The sequence below is a fragment of the Triticum urartu genome, chromosome 7A (genome assembly GCF_056163025.1).
Source record: "Triticum urartu cultivar PI428250 chromosome 7A, HENAU_Tu73, whole genome shotgun sequence".
Lineage (NCBI taxonomy): Eukaryota > Viridiplantae > Streptophyta > Magnoliopsida > Poales > Poaceae > Triticum > Triticum urartu.
In genome coordinates, this window is record NC_141879.1 from 735,119,472 (window position 1) to 735,143,750 (window position 24,279).

A 24,279-nucleotide genomic window follows, 5' to 3' on the forward strand; every position below is an offset into this window, starting at 1 on the left:
GACTGTCTACTACAACAAGGTTTGCCCGGCTCCAGTAAGGGAGGGGCGATGACAACGGCGCGTCTTCGGCTCGCTTCAGTGTTTGTAGTCGTCGCTAGGTGGTCTACGGATCTGGATGTAATTTTTATTATTTCTAGTGTTCGTTGTACTATCATGATTGAAGATGAATAGATTGAAAAAAATCCGCAAAAGAAAGTAATCTTTATATGTCCTCAAATGAAAAGAAAAAACGAGGAATGGAACAAAGCTTCCTCTTGGATCGCTTCGGCCCAAAGCACAACTCTTTTTTCTTTTTTTTAGGATAGCAGAAACATGTCTTCACCAAAAAAAATGTCCACATGATGAGCCCCTAAAAAAACAATTTGGGCCCGAGGCTCCATTCAGTATCTCCGATCACCTCAAAAAAATATCAGTTATCTCCGAGGGCTCCAACTGCTATCGAGAAAAAAAGAGAAATAAATCTCCATGGCTGCCGGCTCCGGCGGGGTGCGGTCCATCATGAGCGAGGACGGCGACGAGCCGGCGCATCGCCGCCTGCGAGCTGCCCCTGCCGGCGCGCCGCCGAACGGTGGCGACATCCTGTGGGAGATCTTCCTCCGCCTGCCCGCGCTGCCCTCCACCCTCCCGCGCGTCTCCCTCATCTGCAAGCGGTGGCGCCGCCTCGCCACCGACCCCGGCTTCCTCCTCCGCTTCCGTGACCGCCACCGCAAGGCCCCGCTCCTCGGGCTCTTCAAGGAGTACGGCGGGTGGGTCTCCTTCACGCCCGTCCTCGCCCGCCCCGACCGCGTGCCCCGCCAGCGCTTCTCCATGCGGATCGACTACGGCGGCGCCGCCGACTCCTACCCCTACCACGGCACGCTCCTCGGGTGCCGCCACGGGCGCGTCCTCGTCGTCGACCACCGGCGGCGCGAGGCCCTCGTGTGCGACCCCGTCACCGGCGACCAGCGCCGCATCGCCCTCCCGCCGGAGTTCGGCGCGGGCAACATGGCCCACGGGGCCGTGCTATGCGCCGACGGCGACCCGGCACACGTGCACGGGGGCTGCCACTCAAGCCCCTTCAAGGTGGTCCTGGTGCAGACCTTCCACAGAGGGGGTTATGATTCCCGAGCCCGCGCCCGTGTCTACTCATCGGAGACCGGCATGTGGGGCAACCTCATCTCAGCTCCGGAACGATTAGAAGGTGGTTACGTCGATTTCTGCCACCCTTCCGTCCTCACCGGCAGCTCCCTTTACTGGTGGATCCATGGCTCCTATGACATGGAGTTACTTGAGTTTGATATTGGCAGACAGAGCCTAGCCGTGATCCAAAAACTTCCTGTTACAGATATCCAGAAATCGAAAGCTTTCATCCACATCATCAGGCCAGAGGATGGCAGTGTTGGCTTCGCCATGTTGTCGTACCCAAGCCTCCAAATGTGGGACCTGAAGGTCGATTGCGATGGTGGCGCCGCATGGTTTCCACGGAACACTGTGGATCTCGAGCTGGTGCCGAATACGAGGGCCGCGGAAACTGCTATAGTCGGGTATGTGGAGGAAGACGATGCAGTTCTTGTAAAGTTCAACAACGATGTCTTCATGGTTCAACTTGACTCAATGCAGTCAAGGAAACTTTGCGAAAGCATTGTGAGACACCAATATCATCCTTTCACAAGTTTATATTCTTCAGGTAAAATTACTCATCTTTACATTATTGTGGTAACCCCGATCCTGTTATGTGCCACACATGGCTGCTGTGATACCTTTAGCCTGCTTTGAGGTTTTCACTAACAGCTTAAACTTGGTCATGCCTCTTCTATCTGCTTGATGAATTAACTTAATAGCCATGTTTGTCATGCTATAATTTAAACTGCAGCTGTCTTTAGATAGATATGGCAATCTATTTTGACCCGCTTACATTCTTTATAGAACCACTACGAAATTTGGCAATTGGTTCAAGACAAGTGAAGTCAGAGTAACTTTACCTCCATGGTAAATATATTGTGCTCTAAGGGGGACATCATCCCTTCACCATGCGCAGCTTTCCTTACCAGCAGATTTTATAATAGAACTGTCATTACAGATGGCAAATTAACTTGAAAACGAAGCTTGATGCTTAATTAGTAAATAAAAAATGCACTTGCTGTGAATACCACCCTGGCAATTATAAAGAATATGACATAATGATATATCAAAACTTTAGCATATTTCAGAGTTAACTGCTGATAATTGGAAATCAAGTTATATTGTAATACTTGCAACCTGTAAACCCATTTGATCCTTTGTGAAATATAATTACTGGTAGGCAGTTGATAAGCTAACACGATATATAATTTATATATACTCCTCTCTGTACAGTTTCTGTTTTTTATTAGGATGCTCTGTGTTGGATGTGGCTGCCACATTCAGATCATTTTTTAACAGCTCGTGATGTACAACAATTAAGTGTTTAGAAACACTCGCAAAAAAAAGTGTTTTAGAAACGATATGACTAACAGAATGCGTTTTTCCAATTTATCCATTTTGTGTGCAGCTAGTCTTACTGTTGTCTTCGAAGAGAACATTGACACCGATTGATTTATGTGAAACTAGAATTTTTTTTTGTTTAGTACGCTTATCACATGATTCCTCTGATCAATAAAGTGATTGCGGTCGGAGTTGGACTGGCATTGGTGCAATCTTGGGTAAATTCAAGCAGTCACAAATCAGATCAGTATAATAGAGCCCATCCACCCACCGATTCTGAGATATCCTTTCCAAGAGAAGCCTGACGTATATATACTCAGGGTAGCAGTAGCGAGATAAATTTTTCATAACATTTTATTTTGAGCACAAGAAATTGCAACAGCCTTTGCCCAAATAAAAGCAGGAGATGCAGTACTCCCTCCATTCCACAATGTAGTGTGTCCCCGCTTTCCGAGATCTAACTTTGACCATTGATTTAGCCAACGAGACCAACTGCGGCTGGAGTAGAAATTATACCACTGAATTTGTCTCTCGATACGAATTTAGTGGTATATTTTGTTCCCGCCGCAGTCGGTCTCATTGGTTAAATTTAGAGTCAAACTTAAATCTCAGGAAACGCAGGGGCATTACATTGTGGAATGGAGGGAGTAGTTGATATACAAGACAATTAGTCCAACTTTCATCTGTTGAAAAAAAAACAAAGGGAGGAGCCGAGATGGCGTGCGACACGCTCCCGTGCACCACACTTCCGTGCGACGCACGTCTCTCATATGAGACCGATTTCGCTGCGAATACGTGCCGGATCTAGGCGCGGCGCTGCTGATTTTTCGACCTGGTTCAATTAGCCGGCGAGGACGTCGCCTAGAGCTCGCTGACGCCGATGGAGTGGTGGTGGACGCGCGAAGTTGGCCCGAGGGAGATGCGGTCAAGGTGGGCGAAATGGTGGAATTCCCATGTCACCTGGCACGTGTCGCGGCGGATGACCGGTGGGGCGTCCCCAGGTTGGTTCCCGAGGAGAGTAATGGCGATGAGAGGGGAGGGGGGAGAGAGAAGTTATTTGCCCGACGCACCGGCTCTTCGTCACTTCCTCCACCACTTCCCCGCATCCAGATCTCATCCAGAGCAACCGCTGCGGCACGACCCACCCAGAGTTAGGGTTCGATGACGACGCGCGAGCAGCAGATTTGGGCCCTGGCCGCCGGCGACGAGGTGATGATGGGGAGACTCCAGGAGCTCGACCGCTGGTTTCCGACGGCAAAGGCCCTCAACGACGCGTCGGAGTTGGTGCGGGACAAGCTCATGGAGAGGAGATCCTCTGGTGCTTCCCCAACTACGAGCGCCAGCTGGCGATGGGGGTGCTTCTCTGGGCGATGTTGGAGGCGGAATCGTTGGATCCGGTGTAGAGGGAGAAGTGGAAGCTGTTCCGCTCCCTCCGCTATCGTCTAATCCAGCCGAGGGCGCCGCTGCCGATGCAACCGCAGGAGCCGCCACGGGCGGTGGTGATGGGGATCCTGGCCCCCGGGTCCAGATGGCTGCCTATCGAGATCGAAGAGGGCGAAGTGGCGGCGGTGACTCCAAGACGCAGGGCAAGAGCACCAGCGACCCCGACCACGCTCCCCCGCCGCTCCCCCCGCTTCCCGAGGCGCTCGCCGCGCCTCCTTGCCCTCCGCCGCCAGTAGGATGTTCGCCGGCTGGTAGCCACTTCTGGTTACTGGCCGGTGAAGGCTCCGAGGAGGTGGAGGGAGGGGGGGCCTCTGTCTTCTGCTCAGGTATGTTTCCCAACCCTAAATACCTAGTTTCTACTGCTTCAATTGAGGTAGATGATATTAGATTGGGGAAGAAAAAGGGGAACAAGGGATTCCGTGATGATCATAGGGAGAAAAATGGGTTCAAATCCCAAATCGCAGATGACTGCGATAGAATTTCTGTTGAGGCTAATAGTCTGAATAGTATAAACCATATAGAAGGGATTGGGGGAGAATTATTGGAATAGCTTGTAGAAATAATGGTATTGATGCACAGATTGTTTCTAATCACATGGGAAAAACACAAATCATCCTATTCCCGTTTGGTATGAAGAAGATGAGATTGATTTTGGAGAAATGGTCATCTGTAAGACTCCCATTGGGGCCTTTTGTGCCCCAGGAGAGGAGAGAGGGGAAAAAACGAGGAGAAAGTGGTTCTGAGACCCCTGATTATTTTGGGGGGCTCAGTTGGGGAGGATTTGAATATGGACTTGGATGTAGGCCTGGCCTGGTGGAAGCCCAGTGGGCCTGATAGCAACATGGCCCAGGAAGAAGTGGTGGGTCTGGCAGGTATAAAGGCTAGTGAGAGGGAGGGGGTGAGCAACTCCATCGTGTAGGGTTCCCCCCCTCTCCTCCCACGCCGCCGCCAGTAGACAAAATGGAAGGGAACTTTGGGAGGGGATTTGGAGGTCCTAGATTCAATCATGGAGGAGTTGGGGGTTTTGCTAGAGGGAGATCTAACTACAGTAACAGAGGGGGTGGATGGAATAGAGGAAGTTTCAACTCAACTGATCATTTTGGCAGCTTTGGGAGAGGAGGTGGTAGATTTGGGGTTGATTTCGGAGGGGGCAGAGGGAATGAAGGTGGAGAGGGGAGCATCGAAGAAGGAAAGGAAGAGAGCTTGATTTGGCAAGCTAAGACAGGGAAAAAGGAGACGGTGGAAGCTAGGATGGAGAAGGCAAGTAATGAAGGAGAGAACTCTAGAATGGAGAAAGGAATTGAGAAAGATCTGATGATTCAGAAAGAGCAGAATGGTCAACAACAGCTTCTGACTTCCCTTCTGTCTCAGTTAGTTCAAGGTTTGAGGGGTGGTGAAAAAGAGATCTTAGAAGGGATGGTTGGGAAGCCCACGGAGACCCAGGCTAGCAGAGACAGCATTAGGAGAGAAGATGGTAGGGGAGATCAGGTTCAGAAAGCTGACAAGAGAGGTGATCAAGACTCAGTTATGGGGCTGAAAAAACAGGGGGGAAAGGGAAATTGGCAAATAAACTTGGATGAAGGCAAGAAAGGGATGGAAAGGTTCAACAAGCAAGTTTGTGGTAAATGCAAGGACCCCAGACATTCTACCAGAGATTGCAGAGTGGGACACTATTTGATTTGTGGAAGGGAGAACCATATCACCAGTGAATGTAATTTGTTGAAGTAGATGAAACCAGTTCCCAAGTATGTTGGATATGCTGCCAAAGGACTGGGAATACTTCTGGTTCAGAGTTACAAGGATGTGCTGGTAGCTGAACATACAAACCCCTTAGGTGTGGTGATCATCAGAGAAGGGAACATTAATGAGACTGAACTCATAAAAGCCATGGGGGAGATGTTTGACTGGGGGTGGCAATGGAGAGTCAAAGAATTTGGGAAAAATGGTTTCATGATGAGATTTCCTAACAAGGCAAAACTAGTGGAGCTGGCTAAGTTCAATGATTTCAACTTGCTTGGGACAGGGGTAGTCATCAAAGTGCAACCCTGGTCTCTGGACCACCAAGCCATTGGGAAGTTACATACTGTTTGGATTAAGCTAAATAAGGTGCCTGATTGTTTCAGACACTTCTTGGGCATGTGTGAAGTGGCTGCTGCAGTGGGCCCTGTACTAGAAGTGGATATGGATACAGTCAGTGAAGAAAAAGTGAGGGTCAAATGTGGGCTCAAAGATGTAGAAAAAACTCCACCCCATGTGGAAATCACTGCCCCTGATCTTCTCATGTTCAGGATTGGGATGGAAGTGGAAAAGGTGGTGGAAATTGGATGGTATAAAGAGGATAAGAGGAAAAATGAAAACACAAATGATCTAGAGGAGGAGGATAGAGATACTGAAAACAGAAAGAGATCCAGAGTGGAAGATGCTGACCACAGAGGCATTACACTTGGATGTTTGTCTCTCAAACAGAGTGAGGAAGTGGATGGAAAACTGACAAAAATGAAGTTACAATTGGAAGAAAATATGATGCAATGGCAAGATGAGATATATTCTGAGAGGAGAAAGTGGCAAAAAGAAAGTGATATCATGTTCAGCAAGATCAAAAATTTGGAAGAAGATAAAGCCAGACACAATGCATTGTGGGCTAAGGCTGAGCAAAAAATTAAGGATTTGGAGAGCAATCAACAAGTGATGCAGGGAAAGATCAATCAACAACAGGAAGAGATCCAAAAGTTAATTCAAGAGGCTGTTAACAAAGAACAATATGAAATGGAGCTGGCCAATATGGACCTGGAAGACTATGAGAAGGAAAACCAACAAAAAAAAGGAGAGTCTGAGTCTAGGAAATACAATGAACCCACTGACTATAATGCTAGCCAGGAATCAATTGGGACACTGGGTGAGAGGATGATTGACCTGCATGGAGCTGAGGTTACAAATAAGGAGGAGGAGGAAAAAGAAGTTGAACTTAAAAGAAGTCTCAGGAACAAAGGGAAGGAAGATCAGAAAATAGAGGAAATGGCTAAGATCAGAGCTGAAGAAAGAGATGACTATGGTAAGGATACTGGTTCTGACTTTGTTAACTCTTCCTTACTACAAATTAGCTCCATGGTAGGGATTGACTTGGGGTGCTCTATAGACATGATTGAGAGAAATCTGGATATTATCAATAAAATGGAGAAAGCTAGAAGAGATATATATATTTTCAAAATATTAAGAGAGAAAGAGATAATGAAAATGAAAATGAGAAGGTAAGAGAGAATATAGAAAAAGGTAGTGACACACCAGTATACATTAATACTGGAGATGTGGATTTGGATGAATTATGTTCTGATTTGGAGCACTCTGATGCTGAGATTGAAGAACGGCAATATAAAAAACTCAGAGAGATGCTCTTGGGGAAAAAAGGGGGCAGAAGAGGCTCACCAGCATTAAGCTGTGTGAAGCAGTCGGTGGGGATTGGAGTACTAAGGAGAAAAAGAGGGAAGAAGACTAATTAGTCTCTAACCTATAAACAGTTAGACTAGGGGCGATTGAATAGAATATAAAAATATCAGAAAGTTACTAATTAGTAGCTATTTAAAAATGAGGGGGTTTTTTTGGAATGTGAGGGGTATAGGGCAAGACCATAAAAAGAGATATATAAGAGAGATGATCATGGAACACAAGTTAGATTTTATTGGAATTTCAGAAACAATCAAACGAGACTTCACCAAAAATGAATTACACAACCTATGTGGGGGTAAAAGTTATCAATGGAGCTGGAATCCTCCAAGAGGAATGTCAGGAGGGATCCTACTTGGCATTAATAGGGAGATGTTCGATGTTGAACACATTGAGAATGGGCAATATTTCATAAGAATGCTATTGTTTGACAAAAAATAAAAATGCATTGGAATCTAGTTGCTGTATATGGGGATGCACAGAAGGAAGGGAAAGCTGATTTCCTTGCTGAGTTAGCTAGACTATATCATGACAATCCGCTGCCTTGTTTGGTGGGAGGAGATTTTAACATCATTAGAAATGATAAAGAAAAAAACAAACCCATGTTAAATGAACAGTGGTCTTTTATGTTCAATGCCATAATAGAACAAGCTGGTCTGAGGGAGCTACCTTTAAATGGGGGGCAATATACTTGGGCTAACAACCAGGATGACCCCACTTATGAGAAGTTGGACAGGGTGTTGATGTGCCCTGCATGGGAGGAAAGATATCCTTTAACTATTTTGAAAGCCTTTGCTAGGGAAATATCTGACCATACTCCTCTATACTTAGATACAGGGGAGTCACAAACAACAAAATATACATTCAGATATGAAAATGCCTGGTTTTTGAGAGAAGGATTTAAAGAATTAATATATAAGACCTGGAATGAGAGATATGGAGGGAATGTGTTGGATAGATGGCAACTAAGAATGAGGAATTTAAGAAGAAAAGCCAAAGGATGGAATAAAAACATGGATGCTTGGTATAGGAAACTCAAAGTAGAAATCGTCAATAAATTAGATGGAATAGATAAAAGAGCTGAGAGAATGGGCCTAACTGCTGCAGATAGAACTGAGCAGAAAGAGCTCAGAGAGCAACTTAAAAGAATTATGATACAAGAAGAAATAAAATGGATACAGAAATATAAGGATAATGAGATTAAAGATGGGGATGGGAACACTAGATACTACCATGCAAAGGTGAATGGGAGGAGAAGGAAGAACAGAATAATTTCCTTGGAACAAGAAGAAGGGAATATAGAGGGGGACAAGAACCTGATGGACTACATTACCAAATTTTACAAAAATCTGTTTGGACACCCTGAAGAATCTAACATATCCTTGGGGATATGGTTATGGAAAAAATAAAACCACAAGAGAAAGAAGATCTGCTGTCCCCGTTTTCCCTAGATGAGATACATCATGTAGTTTTTGGCATGAAAAGGAACAAAAGTCCAGGGCCTGATGGGTTCCCTGCTGACTTCTACCAAGACTTCTGGGATTTGGTTAAGTGGGATCTGAAAGCTCTAGTTGATGGTTTTGCTAAAGGGGAAATTAACATAGCCAGACTTAATTATGGCATCATTACACTGATCCCCAAGACCAATGATGCCAAACAAATTCAAAAATTTAGGCCTATTTGCCTACTAAATGTGAGTTTCAAGATTGTTACAAAAATTCTGATGAACAGACTGACCAAGTGTGTCTCCCCTGTTATTTCCAAAACACAAACTGCATTTATCAAGGGGAGGTACATTATGGAAGGGGTGGTTATATTGCACGAAGCTCTGAATTCATTTCATAGAGATAAGGAAGATGCTTTGGTTTTCAAGGTTGATTTTGAAAAAGCATATGATAAAATCAAATGGCCCTTTGTTATGCAAATGCTAAGATTGAAAGGTTTTCCAGATAAGTGGTGTGACTGGGTTATGGAAACTATGAGAGGGGGGCATGTAGGAATTAAAGTCAATGATGATATAGGGCCTTACTTTAAAACTTACAAAGGCTTGAGGCAAGGAGATGCTATGTCACCACTACTTTTTGACGTAGCTGCTGATGCACTAGCTATTTTAATGAATAATGCCCTGGAACATGATATTGTCAAGGGGGTCCTGAGTGAAAATGGCAATAAAGGAGTTAACATGTTACAATATGCTGATGACACCATCTTTCTGATTAAAGATGATTTGGAAAGTGTGAGAAATCTTAAATTCATATTAGGGGCCTTTGAACAAATGTCAGGACTTAAAATAAACTTTCATAAAAGTGAACTGATGCTATTTGGGAAAACTAAAGAAAAACAATTGATATATCATGAATTACTGACATGCAAAATGGGAGATATGCCCATTAAATACCTGGGTATGCCTGTGTCTGAGACCAGGATTAGAAATGCACACTGGAACTATGTAACTGATAAGATTGAAAAGAGATGTGGATGCTGGCAAGGAAAACTACTAGGCTCTATAGCTGGTAGGATTACCCTGGTACAAGCCTGTCTGACTAATATTCCTCTGTTCATGATGTCCTTCTATGCCATTCCTAAAAAGATTATTAAGAAAGCTGATTTCTTCAGGGCAAGGCTGGTTTGGCAAGAAGATGAGAATGTTAAAAAAATATCATTTAGTGAAATGGAAAGAATGTTGTCTACCCAAAGAGATGGGGGGCCTAGGAATTCTTAATTTGGAAATGATGAACATAGCTTTGCTGGCTAAATGGTTCTGGAAAATGGAGACAGAAAAGGGGATTTGGCAAGACATTCTAAAAAGAAAATATAAAACAGAGAAATGCTTAGCTCTAACAGAGAAAAAACCTGGTGACTCCCAGTTTTGGAGCAGCCTGATGAAAATAAAGAATACTTTCTATAAATTTACGAAAAAAGAACTTGGGGATGGAAAAAATACTAGATTTTGGGAGGACACTTGGGTAGATGACAAGCCTTTGAAAGATGCTTATCCTAGAATTTATGATATATGCTTTGACCACAAGATTACTGTGGATGAGGCCATTCAAAAAGGATGGAGGGGATTTAGGTTTAGGAGGACCTTATATGGGGAAACTCTGGATTTGTGGAATGCTCTTAAAAGAAGATGTGAAAAAATAAAAATGAAGGGAGGGGATGATAGGATTACCTGGACCCTCACTGCTGATGGAAAATTTTCTGTGAGATCCTTATATAAGAAAATGATTACAATTGGGCTGAAATTTCCACAAAAATACCTGTCGAAAACCAAAGTTCCTGCCAAAATCAAAGTCTTTCTGTGGCTGATTAATAAGAAAAGCATTTTAACTAGGGATGTCCTACTCAGAAAAGGGTGGAAAGGGGGAAAGGGGTGTGTGCTTTGTGGACAGGATGAATCAATTGATCATCTGCTGTTCACCTGCTCTGTGGCTTCCCTGCTGTGGAGCTTGGTTAAGTGCGTTTGTGGTCTTAAGACCACTCCTGCAAATACTGAAGAATGTTTTGGGGAGTGGATTAACAAATTTAGCAAAGAGGACAAGAAAATGGTATTGGTTGGGGTTTCTGCCTTATTCTGGGCAATCTGGAAAAGTAGAAATGCTATAATATTTGAGAATAAGAGGATAAATGATCCTTTTTATATAATCAAACTAATGAGTCGATGGTTGGTTGATTGGTCCATATTGCAGATAAAGGAGCCATCAAGAAAATGTTGGAGCTGGGAGCAAGAGTGCTAGAACGGGCAGCAAGTGAGGTGTACACAGCTGGGCAAGGGTGGCGGATCAACGTGGCGAGGCTACCCGGCTGATGAATGTGACATCCTCGCTGCGGCTGCTGCAGTTCTTAGTTTCTTTGTTCTCTGGCTTAGTTAGATCGCTTTTATTTTGCTGTCGCCTTGTTGGTTCTGTAAGACTTATGTGCGCTGGGTCCTGTTACCCCTTGCCTATGATCGAGATGTTGAGGCCTGTGTTGGCCTGTTGGTGGGATGCTGGTCCTGTTAGCTATCTGTTAGGTTCTGCTATGTAGCTCTTGAATACTTTGTTACTCTGATGCGTGGTTTTCAGTAATGAAAATCGGAAGGGGGCAAGCCCTTCTTTGATCAAAAAAAAAACTTTCATCTGTTATTTAGATCCTGTGGAGTGATATCATTAGGTGTGTTTGGCTCGATGGTATTGGTTCACTTCATCGGATATCTACCTAGTCTTGATGTTCAGAATAATTGTCTAAGGTATACACTATGATAGTATGAAATATACACTCTCCAAAGTTGATGGCGCCAGTATTGTGTGGAGATCCGCCACGGCGGTTTTGGAGGAACCAATGTCATGTGCTTGGGTGCTTATTTATGTCGCTAGTAGTGGGATGCCTTTTTTTATTTCCATTCGCCTATTTTACTTTCTATATGTATGTTTTTGTCTCGATGGTGATGAGAGTTTTTTGGATTTCAAGCAGGAGAGTTTGGTCGCTGCAGAGGTCTGGATAGCATGCCGAGCCCAGAAGATCCTTCCATCCCGACAAGCATAGAAGCTCCACCAGTCATGAAGGCACCAGAGCAACAGGCTTGGACGTTCCAGCATGTACCAAGGAAGCGTAGGAGTTGATGGTCAGTTTGGTAGTGTGATGCCTGTCGGGTTCGTTAGCTTAGAAGAGCGGAGTCACTACTACCGGAGGATACGTCAGAAGTAGAACAACACCGTTTCAGCTTCTTGGAGAATTGTCGATGTCTTCACAGTAGGATGATATAATGTACTAGTATGATCCTCCCACGCGCATTTTTCTTCTTCCTCTCCGATCGAGCCCTCCCCTCACTATTTGAATCTCCATTAATAATACTTATCTCTCATGTGGTCTAGTGGTAGACACCTTGGTTGGAGTTGTGGCGGACCCAGGACTCATTTCCCCTATAAGAATAAGACATGGAGCTTCTTTTCCTCTTTTCTCATCGTTTTCTTATAATACTGCAAACTCCTACGATCTGGATTTTTGAGTGCCCTTGTTTTAGGGTTAGTCGGGTTTTTTATTGGGCTTGAAGAACAGTCCTGACGCAGTGGTGCAATACTCTTCATTTATGCCAAGAGGTCATGGGTTCTACGTGCCTTCTATGCATTGCATTGTGCTAGGATAAGGCATGGCTCGTATAATTCTTCCGGAAACCCAACCTAATGTGGAAGCTTCTAGCACAAGGTCTGTCCTTAAACCTCATTATCCATTATTTGTTATTTTTTCCTTTTTTCATGTGTTATTTTTTTAGTCAATTTTATTTTTCCTATGATTATTTCTGGGATGTTGGGTCATTTGAATCTTTGTCATTCACTATTGAGGATGCAGATATGTTACAATAGACTGGCAAAGTGTTTAGATATGCATGACACATCAATATTTAAATTTAAATCACCACTCAAAATTATCAAAAGAGTCTTAAAAGGCATAACAATGAGACTTTGGTTTTCCCTCTCCAGTTACCTATAGCAATAATAAATCATAAAAACATATATGGAAAAGTACATCCACTCAATAGCCCAACAATCCAACCCCACACAGCAACTCTTTAGCCCTACCGTAGCTGGAGTAACAAGCGCGCGCTACCACGCTCGGCCCAAGTGATCGGAGAGTGCTAGGCGTATAAGCTGCTGGGAGTCGCAGTCGTCTAGCAAGGTGGTACTATTAACTTCACTGAATCAGCGTCCCGGCGTGCATGAGACGTACGAGCTGGGCCACGTTTGTGAGCCATGCGTGGTTCCAACAAACACACGCGTGCACAAACCTAGCCAGTCACTGCTCACTAGCACGTACACTTGCGCGAATCAACTTGTGGTTGGATGATTAGAGGGACTGTGCTATCCTCAGCCCACCAGGGTTCAAATCCTGATGCTCGTATTTATTTCTGGATTTATTTCAGGATTTCCGGCGATGCGCATTCAATGGGAGGAGACGTTCCCGTCGACGACGAGGCGCCTACGGTGACTTTGTAAATTTCAAGATAATATGACAGCTCAGTTTTTCGGAGGTGCTCATAGGGGTAGGGTGTGCGTGTATACGTTCATAGGGGTGAGTGTATGCGAGTGTATGTGAGCGCTTGCGTCTGTACATTTCTCAAGGTTCAAGTCCTAGACTTGACACATGTGCTCGCATTTCTCTAGATTTATTTCAGGCCTTCCATATACTTTCGGTGGGAGGAGACGTTTCCGTCGACTACGAAGGCGTCAGCAATGACTCTATCAATCTCAAGATGATGTGCCGATCGACTCGGTTTCTCGGAAGAGCTCGGTCGTTCAAAGAGATGAGTGTATATGTGTATGTATGAACTTCCGCGTCTATATGGTATTAAAACATTCTAACTGGCGTGCGTGCATTTTTCTTATTTCTTCCCCGAGGGCACACGTGCATGCAACCCATCTCTCTGCATTGGATAAGAGTATCTACAACCGGGGGGCCCATATCCGCAAATTGCCCGGTCATTGCCCTGACAGAAAATTGGCACCCAGCCGGACCTGCCAAAATCGGCCTAAACGTCTGGCCTGACCGTTCTCCCCATACCCAACCCATATCTGAGACAGATATGGACACGCCCAGACAAGTATGCCATGTTGGATCCAACATACCAGACCCATGCTAAATCCACTACAAATTGACTAGTCCACCAAACCGACCACACTCCCCAAGTGTTTGTCCTCCATTTCCCCGCTCTGCACCGCCATCCTCTTCTGTCGACGTAGATGTCATCGCCGACTACCTTGCTTGCAACCATCAACATGGATGATGCCTCTACAAAATCGGTGGGGTTCCCGACCATGGTGCTAGCTAGGTTGCAAGGCGGAGAACGTTGCCTAGAGATTGCACTGCCGGAAGTGGCGCGAGCGTGAAGCAGTTGGGAAGGTAGTTGCGGAGATGCCCGGTGGTGATGATATGGACTTGGGCACAGGCGGTCTGGCGACCCCGACCGACCCCTTCATCCAAAATTGGTAAGTAGTATAAAGTTGCCCCAAAATTGGTAATATGATTTTGGATGATATATTATGATGCTGAGGAGGTTATTGGTGTTGAATAGAATAGCAATATGAAATAACCCTGCATATATGTGTTGGTTTTTAATTTGAGCCTTTCAACTAAACTGGAATTTTTATTTGTACAGTATTTACTGTCTTTTACCTCTTGTTTTGCAGGTTATCTGGAATGATGGTAGGTATTAATGAAGTAGTCCACGTTAGCTGGACTGGCTAAAAATGGAGAAGCATGATTGTATTAAGCATTTAAGCTCTTAGCAATTTAGAACCTCAATATCTTGGGGTTGCCTTTGTTGGGGAACGTAGTAATTTCAAAAAATTTCCTACGCACACGCAAGATCATGGTGATGCATAGCAACGAGAGGGGAGAGTGTTGTCTACGTACCCTCGTAGACCGAAGCGGAAGCGTTGACGCAACGTAGAGGAAGTAGTCGTACGTCTTCCCGGTCCAACCGATCCAAGCACCGTTACTCCGGGACCTCCGAGTTCTTGACACACGTACAGATTGATGACGCACCCCGGGCTCCGATCCAGCAAAGCTTCGGGGAGGAGTTTCGTCAGCACGACGGCGTGGTGACGATCTTGATGTTTAACTGTCGCAGGGCTTCGCCTAAGCACCGCTACAATATGATCGAGGTGTAATATCATGGAGGGGGCACCGCACACGGCTAAGGAATGATCGCGAAGATCAACTTGTGTGTTCTAGGGTGCCCCCCTGCCCCCGTGAAAGCACAAGTGCTCCCTAGGTGGTTTTGATAATTGATGACAACATATCTCTTGTTGGACTAACACTTCTATCTAGCATGTTTCAGATAAGTTCAACAATGGAGTGGCATGGACTAAAGGTTGTGGGAACTCCTTCAAGATGCTAAGGACAAATGATTAGCTAAAGCTTCAAGCTCAAGACTCTTCACTTTTACATTTTAGTGATCCAAGATCACATTGAGTCCATAGGAAAAGCCAATACTATCAAGGAGGGATGAGGTGTTGCTTAATGAGCCTCTTGCTTCATGTGCTTAATGATATGCTCCAAAATCCTCAACTACTTTCCCACATCCACATATGACCTAAACTCTAAGCCAAACTCGGTCCTACCGATTTTTCCTATCCGGCGCCACCGAGTTTCAATTGTCATTAGCCACTGCCAAACCCTAGCAATTCGGTTCTACCGATAAGGATCTCGGTCCCACCGAGATGGGATTGCAAACTCTCTGTTACCCATTGCACTATTCTCGGTCCCACCGAGTTTGTGTAATCGGTCCCACCGAGATTGCAATGTAAACTCAGTGTTTCCCCTTTGTAACTTTTCGGTCTCACCGAGTTCCACTCGGTCTCACCGAAAGAGCAAATCGGTCCCACCGAGTTTGCCTGACCAACTCTCTGGTTAGCTAATTACCAAACTCGGTCTCACCGAGTTTGTGTAATCGGTCTCACCGAGATTACGTTATGCCCAAGCCCTAACCGAATCGGTCCTACCGAGTTGCATGTCAGTCCCACCGAAATTCCTAACGGTCACTAGGTTTACTACTTCGGTCAGACCGAGTTTATTTATTCGGTCCCACCGAGATTGGTAAATTGTGTGTAACGGTTGGATTTTGTGTGGAGGCTATATATACCCCTCCACCTCCTTCTCATTCGATGAGAGAGCCATCAGAACACACACATCATTCCTACTCATATGTTCTGAGGGAAAACCACCTACTCATGTGTTGAGATCAAGACATTCCATTCCTACCATATGAATCTTGATTTCTAGCCTTCCCAAGTTGCTTTCCACTCAAATCTTCTTTCCACCAAATCCAAATCCTATGAGAGAGAGTTGAGTGTTGGGGAGACTATCATTTGAAGCACAAGAGCAAGGAGTTCATTATCTACACACCATTTGTTACTTCTTGGAGAGTGGTGTCTCCTAGATTGGCTAGGTGTCACTTGGGAGCCTCCGACAAGATTGTGGAGTTGAACCAAGGAGTTTGTAAGGGCAAGGAGATCGCCTATTTCGTGAAGATCTACCGCTAGTGAGGCAAGTCCTTCGTGGGCGTTGGCCATGGTGGGATAGAGCAGGTTGCTTCTTCATGGACCCTTTGTGGGTGGTTGCTTCTTCGTGGACCCTTCGTGGGTGGAGCCCTCCGTGGACTCGTGCAACCATTGCCCTTGGGTGGAGCCCTGTGTGGACTCGCGCAACCGTTACCCTTCGTGGGTTGAAGTCTCCATCAACGTGGATGTAGGATAGCACCACCTATCCGAACCACGGGAAAAACATCCGTGTCTCCAATTGCGTTTGAAATCTCCAAACCTTTCCCTTTACATTCTTGCAAGTTGCATGCTTTACATTCCGCTGCTTATATACTCTTTGCTTGCTTGCTTGATATGTATTGTGTGTGCTGAAATTGTGCCTAAACTTCACTTAAACCGAAAAGGCTTAAAAATTGCAACTTTAGCACGAAGTGTCTAATCACCCCCCTCTAGACACATCTACTTCTAGATCCTACAAGTGGTATCAGAGCTTTGGTCTCCATTGCCTTGGTTTAATCACCATTGGAGGAAGATGGATGTGTCTACTCTAGGGAGTCTTAGACATAGAGTGCCTATTTTTGATGGAAAGTATTTTCATGAGTGGAAAAATGAGATGCTTGTAATCTTCAATCAATATCATTTGAACAAGTATATTGCTAGCCCTTGTGCACCCCATATTGATCCCTTGCATCCTACCCTAGATGAAGATATTGACATGATTCGCAATCTTAGAACTATTGAGCTCATCATTACAGGATTGCCCAAAAATCTGATTGCTAGTTTGCCTACTCAAGATTGTGCCTATACTATATGGAAATTTCTTGAGGAATGATTTTCCAATCATTCCTTGAAAACTTTAGATGAAATTCTCCATAAAACCATTGCCTTGAGTAAGATGAACTCTAGTGATTCTAGTTTTGGTAAATGTCTTCTTGAACTTGCCAATCTTAAGCATGCTAAAGGAGATGTTGGAATCATTAATGATATCATATTCAAAGCTATGAGAATTCATAAAAGTAACCACTTCGATCATTTATCTAATGATTTGCCCTCTCTAGGAAATGACGAGTCACAAGATCATGATGAACATGAATATAATGATGATGATGATGATAGTGACTTCGATCTCGACGATGCAATGAGACATTTTGGTCTTATGGCAAATCTTCGGGGATATGAATCAGGAGGAAAGGAATGGGTTCTTCATAGTGGATGTACTGATCATATGACCGGAGATGAAGAGATGTTTCGTGAGCTTGCTGAAAACAACAGCCCTCGAAAATATGTCACCTTTGGTGATAATTCAAAGGGTAAAGTGGTCGGCCTTGGTAAGGTGGCCATCTCACATGATAGTTCCATTCAAAATGTCATGCTCGTTGAATCTCTTGGCTACAACTTACTTTCAGTATCTAGACTTGCTGATTTCGGTTTGAACATCCTGTTTACTGAAGTAGATTGCCAAGTATTTCGTCGGGACAATCATAAAATGGTCTTTACTGGTATGCGTAGAGGTGATCTTTACATTGTCGATTTCTCTAAAAAGGCACAACCTAAAACTTGCTTTGTTGCTAAATCCCCAAAAGATTGGTTGTGGCATATACGACTAGGTCATGTTGGCATGAGAAATCTTGACAAACTTATTAAAGGAAATCATGTCCTTGGAATTAATGATGTCTTATTTGATAAGGATAGACTTTGCAGTGCTTGTCAAGCAGGTAAACAGGTTGGAGGAAGACATCCAGTGAAGAACATCATGACCACAAGGAGGCCACTTGAGCTGCTTCACATGGATCTTTTTGGTCCCAATGCCTACAAGAGTCTCGGTGGAAATTCATCTAGAGTTTCCAAGGAGAGGGGGGAGTCCTCCTCCTAGTGGGAGTAGGACTCCCCTTTCCTAGTCCAACTAGGAATAGGGAGGGGAAGGAAAGAGAGGGAGAGGGAGAGGGAAAGGAGGGCCGCCCCCCCCTCCTAGTCCTATTCGGACTCCCCATGAGGGGGGGCGTGCCACCTCCTGGGCTGCTGCCCTCTCTCTCCCCTCAGGCCCAATAAGGCCCATTACTTCCCCGGGGGGTTCCGGTAACCCCTCCGGCACTCCGGTTTTATCCGAAATCACCCGGAACAATTCCGGTGTCCGAATATAGTCGTCCAATATATCGATCTTTATGTCTCGACCATTTAGAGACTCCTCGTCATGTCCATGATCACATCCGGGACTCCGAACAACCTTCGGTACATCAAAATACATAAACTCATAATAACTGTCATCGTAACGTTAAGTGTGCGGACCCTATGGTTCGAGAACAATGTAGACATGACCGAGATACGTCTCCGGTCAATAACCAATAGCGGGACCTGGATGCCCATATTGGCTCCTACATATTCTATGAAGATCTTTATCGGTCAGACCGCATAACTACATACGTTGTTCCCTTTGTCATCGGTATGTTACTTGCCCGAGATTCGATCGTCGGTATCCAATACCTAGTTCAATCTCGTTACTGGCAAGTCTCTTTACTCGTTCCGTAATACATCATCTCACAACTAACACATTAGTTGTAATGCTTGCAAGGCTTATGTGATGTGCATTACCGAGAGGGCCCAGAGATACCTCTCTGACATTCGGAATGACAAATCCTAATCTCGAAATACGCCAACCCAACAAGTACCTTTGGAGACACCTGTAGAGCACCTTTATGATCACCCAGTTACGTTGTGACGTTTGGTAGCACACAAAGTGTTCCTCCGGTAAATGGGAGTTGCATAATCTCATAGTCATAGGAACATGTATAAGTCATGAAGAAAGCAATAGCAACATACTAAACGATCGGGTGCTAAGCTAATGGAATGGGTCATGTCAATCAGATCATTCAACTAATGATGTGACCTCGTTAATGAAATAACAACTCTTTGTTCATGGTTAGGAAACGTAACCATCTTTGATTAACGAGCTAGTCAAGTAGAGGCATACTAGTGACACTCTGTTTGTTTATATATTCACACATGTATTATGTTTCCGGTTAATACAATTCTAGCATGAATAATAAACATTTATCATGATATATGAGGAAATAAATAATAACTTTATTATTGCCTCTAGGGCATATTTCCTTCAGTCTCCCACTTGCACTAGAGTCAATAATCTAGATTACACAGTAATGATTCTAACACCCATGGAGCCTTGGTGCTGATCATGTTTTGCTCGTGGAAGAGGCTTAGTCAACGGGTCTGCTACATTCAGATCCGTATGTATCTTGCAAATCTCTATGTCTCCCACGTGGACTAGATCCCGGATGGAATTGAAGCGTCTCTTGATGTGCTTGGTTCTTTTGTGAAATCTGGATTCCTTTGCCAAGGCAATTGCACCAGTATTGTCACAAAAGATTTTCATTGGACCCGATGCACTAGGTATGACACCTAGATCGGATATGAACTCCTTCATCCAGACTCCTTCTTTTGCTGCTTCCGAAGCAGCTATGTACTCCGCTTCACATGTAGATCCCGCCACGACGCTTTGTTTAGAACTGCACCAACTGACAGCTCCACCGTTTAATGTAAACATGTATCCGGTTTGCGATTTAGAATCATCCGGATCAGTGTCAAAGCTTGCATCAACGTAACCGTTTACAATGAGCTCTTTGTCACCTCCATATACGAGAAACATATCCTTAGTCCTTTTCAGGTACTTCAGGATGTTCTTGACCACTGTCCAGTGATCCACTCCTGGATTACTTTGGTACCTCCCTGCTAAACTTATAGCAAGGCACACATCAGGTCTGGTACACAGCATTGCATACATGATAGAGCCTATGGCTGAAGCATAGGGAACATCTTTCATTTTCTCTCTATCTTCTGCAGTGGTCGGGCATTGAGTCTGACTCAACTTCACACCTTGTAACACAGGCAAGAACCCTTTCTTTGCTTGATCCATTTTGAACTTCTTCAAAATCTTGTCATGGTATGTGCTTTGTGAAAGTCCAATTAAGCGTCTTGATCTATCTCTATAGATCTTTATGCCTAATATGTAAGCAGCTTCACCGAGGTCTTTCATTGAAAAACTCTTATTCAAATATCCCTTTATGCTATCCAGAAATTCTATATCATTTCCAATCAGTAATATGTCATCCACACATAATATCAGAAATGCTACAGAGCTCCCACTCACTTTCTTGTAAATACAGGCTTCTCCGAAAGTCTGTATAAAACCAAATGCTTTGAACACACTATCAAAGCGTTTATTCCAACTCCGAGAGGCTTGCACCAGTCCATAAATGGATCGCTGGAGCTTGCACACTTTGTTAGCTCCCTTTGGATCGACAAAATCTTCTGGTTGCATCATATACAACTCTTCTTCCAGAAATCCATTCAGGAATGCAGTTTTGACATCCATCTGCCAAATTTCATAATAATAAAATGCGGCAATTGCTAACATGATTCGGACAGACTTAAGCATCGCTACGGGTGAGAAGGTCTCATCGTAGTCAACCCCTTGAACTTGTCGAAAACCTTTTGCGACAAGTCGAGCTTTGTAGACAGTAATATTACCGTCAGCGTCAGTCTTCTTCTTGAAGATCCATTTATTCTCAATTGCTTGCCGATCATCGGGCAAGTCAACCAAAGTCCATACTTTGTTCTCATACATGGATCCCATCTCAGATTTCATGGCTTCAAGCCACTTTGCGGAATCTGGGCTCACCATCGCTTCTTCATAGTTCGTAGGTTCATCATGATCTAGTAGCATGATTTCAAGAACAGGATTACCGTACCACTCTGGCGCGGTTCTCACTCTGGTTGATCTACGAGGTTCAGTAGTATCTTGTCCTGAAGTTTCATGATCATTATCATTAGCTTCCTCACTAATTGGTGTAGGTGTCGCAGAAACAGTTTTCTGTGATGTACTACTTTCCAATAAGGGAGCAGGTACAGTTACCTCATCAAGTTCTACTTTCTTCCCACTCACATCTTTCGAGAGAAACTCCTTCTCCAGAAAGTTTCCGAATTTAGCAACAAAAGTCTTGCCTTCGGATCTGTGATAGAAGGTGTATCCAATAGTTTCCTTTGGATATCCTATGAAGACACATTTCTCCGATTTGGGTTCGAGCTTATCAGGTTGAAGCTTTTTCACATAAGCATCGCAGCCCCAAACTTTCAGAAACGACAACTTTGGTTTCTTGCCAAACCATAGTTCATAAGGCGTCGTCTCAACGGATTTCGATGGTGCCCTATTCAATGTGAATGCGGCCGTCTCTAAAGCATAACCCCAAAACGATAGCGGTAAATCAGTAAGAGACATCATAGATCGCACCATATCTAGTAAAGTACAATTACGACGTTCGGACACACCATTACGCTGTGGTGTTCCAGGTGGCGTGAGTTTGCGAAACTATTCCGCATTGCTTCAAATGTACACCAAACTCGTAACTCAAATATTCTCCTCCACGATCAGATTGTAGAAACTTTATTTTCTTGTTACGATGATTTTCAACTTCACTCTGAAATTCTTTGAACTTTTCAAATGTTTCAGACTTATGTTTCATTAAGTAGATATACCCATATCTGCTTAAGTCATCTGTGAAGGTGAGAAAATAACGATATCCGCCACGAGCCTCAATATTCATCGGACCACATACATCTGTATGTATGATTTCCAACAAATCTGTTGCTCTCTCCATAGTACCGGAGAACGGTGTTTTAGTCATCTTGCCCATGAGGCATGGTTCGCAAGTACCAAGTGATTCATAATCAAGTGGTTCCAAAAGTCCATCAGTATGGAGTTTCTTCATGTGTTTTACACCGATATGACCTAAACGGCAGTGCCACAAATAAGTTGCACCATCATTATCAACTCTGCATCTTTTGGCTTCAACATTATGAATATGTGTATCACTACTATCGAGATTCAACAAGAATAGACCACTCTTCAAGGGTGCATGACCATAAAAGATATTACTCATATAAATAGAACAACCATTATTCTCTGATTTAAATGAATAACCGTCTCGCATTAAACAAGATCCAGATATAATGTTCATGCTCAACGCTGGCACCAAATAACAATTATTTAGGTCTAATACTAATCCCGAAGGTAGATGTAGAGGTAGCGTGCCGACTGCGATCACATCGACTTTGGAACCGTTTCCCACGCGCATCGTCACCTCGTCCTTAGCCAATCATCGCTTAATCCGTAGTCCCTGTTTCGAGTTGCAAATATTAGCAACAGAACCAGTATCAAATACCCAGGTGCTACTGCGAGCATTAGTAAGGTACACATCAATAACATGTATATCACATATACCTTTGTTCACCTTGCCATCCTTCTTATCCGCCAAATACTTGGGGCAGTTCCGTTTCCAGTGACCAGTCTGCTTGCAGTAGAAGCACTCAGTTTCAGGCTTAGGTCCAGACTTGAGTTTCTTCTCTTGAGCAGCAACTTGCTTGCCGTTCTTCTTGAAGTTCCCCTTCTTCTTCCCTTTGCCCTTTTTCTTGAAACTAGTGGTCTTGTTGACCATCAACACTTGATGCTCCTTTTTGATTTCTACCTCCGCAGCTTTCAGCATTGCGAAGAGCTCGGGAATAGTCTTATTCATCCCTTGCATATTATAGTTCATCACGAAGCTCTTGTAGCTTGGTGGCAGTGATTGGAGAATTATGTCAATGACGCAATCATCTGGAAGATTAACTCCCATCTGAATCAAGTGATTATTATACCCAGACATTTTGAGTATATGCTCACTGACATAACTGTTCTCCTCCATCTTGCAGCTATAGAACTTATTGGAGACTTCATATCTCTCAATCCGGGCATTTGCTTGAAATATTAACTTCAACTCCTGGAACATCTCATATGCTCCATGACGTTCAAAACGTCGTTGAAGTCCCGATTCTAAGCCGTAAAGCATGGCACACTGAACTATCGAGTAGTCATCAGCTTTGCTCTGCCAGATGTTCATAACATCTGGTGTTGCTCCAGCAGCAGGCCTGTCACCCAGCGGTGCTTCCAGGACGTAATTCTTCTGTGCAGCAATGAGGATAATCCTCAAGTTACGGACCCAGTCCGTGTAATTGCTACCATCATCTTTCAACTTTGCTTTCTCAAGGAACGCATTAAAATTCAACGGAACAACAGCACGGGCCATCTATCTACAATCAAACATACATAAGCAAGATACTATCAGGTACTAAGTTCATGATAAATTTAAGTTCAATTAATCAAAATACTTAAAGAACTCCCACTTAGATAGACATCCCTCTAATCCTCTAAGTGATCACGTGATCCAAATCAACTAAACCATGTCCGATCATCACGTGAGATGGAGTAGTTTCGTTGGTGAACATCGCTATGTTGATCATATCTACTATATGATTCACGCTCGACCTTTCAGTCTCCGTGTTCCGAGGCCATATCTGTATATGCTTGGCTCGTCAAGTATAACCTGAGTATTCCGCGTGTGCAACTGTTTTGCACCCTTTGTATTTGAACGTAGAGCCTATCACACCCGATCATCACGTGGTGTCTCAGCACGAAGAACTTTCGCAACGGTGCATACTCAGGGAGAACACTTCTTGATAATTTTAGTGAGAGATCATCTTATAATGCTACCGTCAATCAAAGCAAGATAAGATGCATAAAAGATAAACATCACATGCAATCAATATAAGTGATATGATATGGCCATCATCATCTTGTGCCTGTGATCTCCATCTCCGAAGCACCGTCATGATCACCATCGTCACCGGCGCGACACCTTGATCTCCATCGTAGCATCGTTGTCATCTCGCCAATTTTATGCTTCCACGACTATCGCTACCGCTTAGTGATAAAGTAAAGCATCACAGTGCGATTGCATTGCATACAATAAAGCGACAACCATATGGCTCCTGCCAGTTGCCGATAACTCAGTTACAAAACATGATCATCTCATACAATAAGATTTAGCAT

At 44.1% G+C, this 24,279-nt stretch overlaps 2 protein-coding genes across 2 annotated transcripts; both read left to right on the forward strand.

Annotated features, from left to right (window-relative positions):
- Positions 1–450: 450 nt before the first annotated feature.
- LOC147962453 (uncharacterized) lies at positions 451–11,927 on the forward strand. Its single transcript, XM_087537470.1, has 2 exons — positions 451–1,666; positions 11,779–11,927. Exons 1-2 carry the CDS (start codon positions 466–468, stop codon positions 11,925–11,927), a joined length of 1,350 nt encoding a protein of 449 aa, XP_087393596.1. The 5' UTR covers positions 451–465.
- Positions 5,836–11,367, forward strand: LOC147962454 (uncharacterized). The gene is made up of 3 exons (XM_087531375.1): positions 5,836–6,937; positions 9,276–9,282; positions 11,022–11,367. The coding sequence occupies exons 1-3, from the start codon at positions 5,836–5,838 to the stop codon at positions 11,077–11,079; spliced, it is 1,167 nt and encodes a 388-aa protein (XP_087387501.1). The 3' UTR covers positions 11,080–11,367.
- Positions 11,928–24,279: the final 12,352 nt, after the last annotated feature.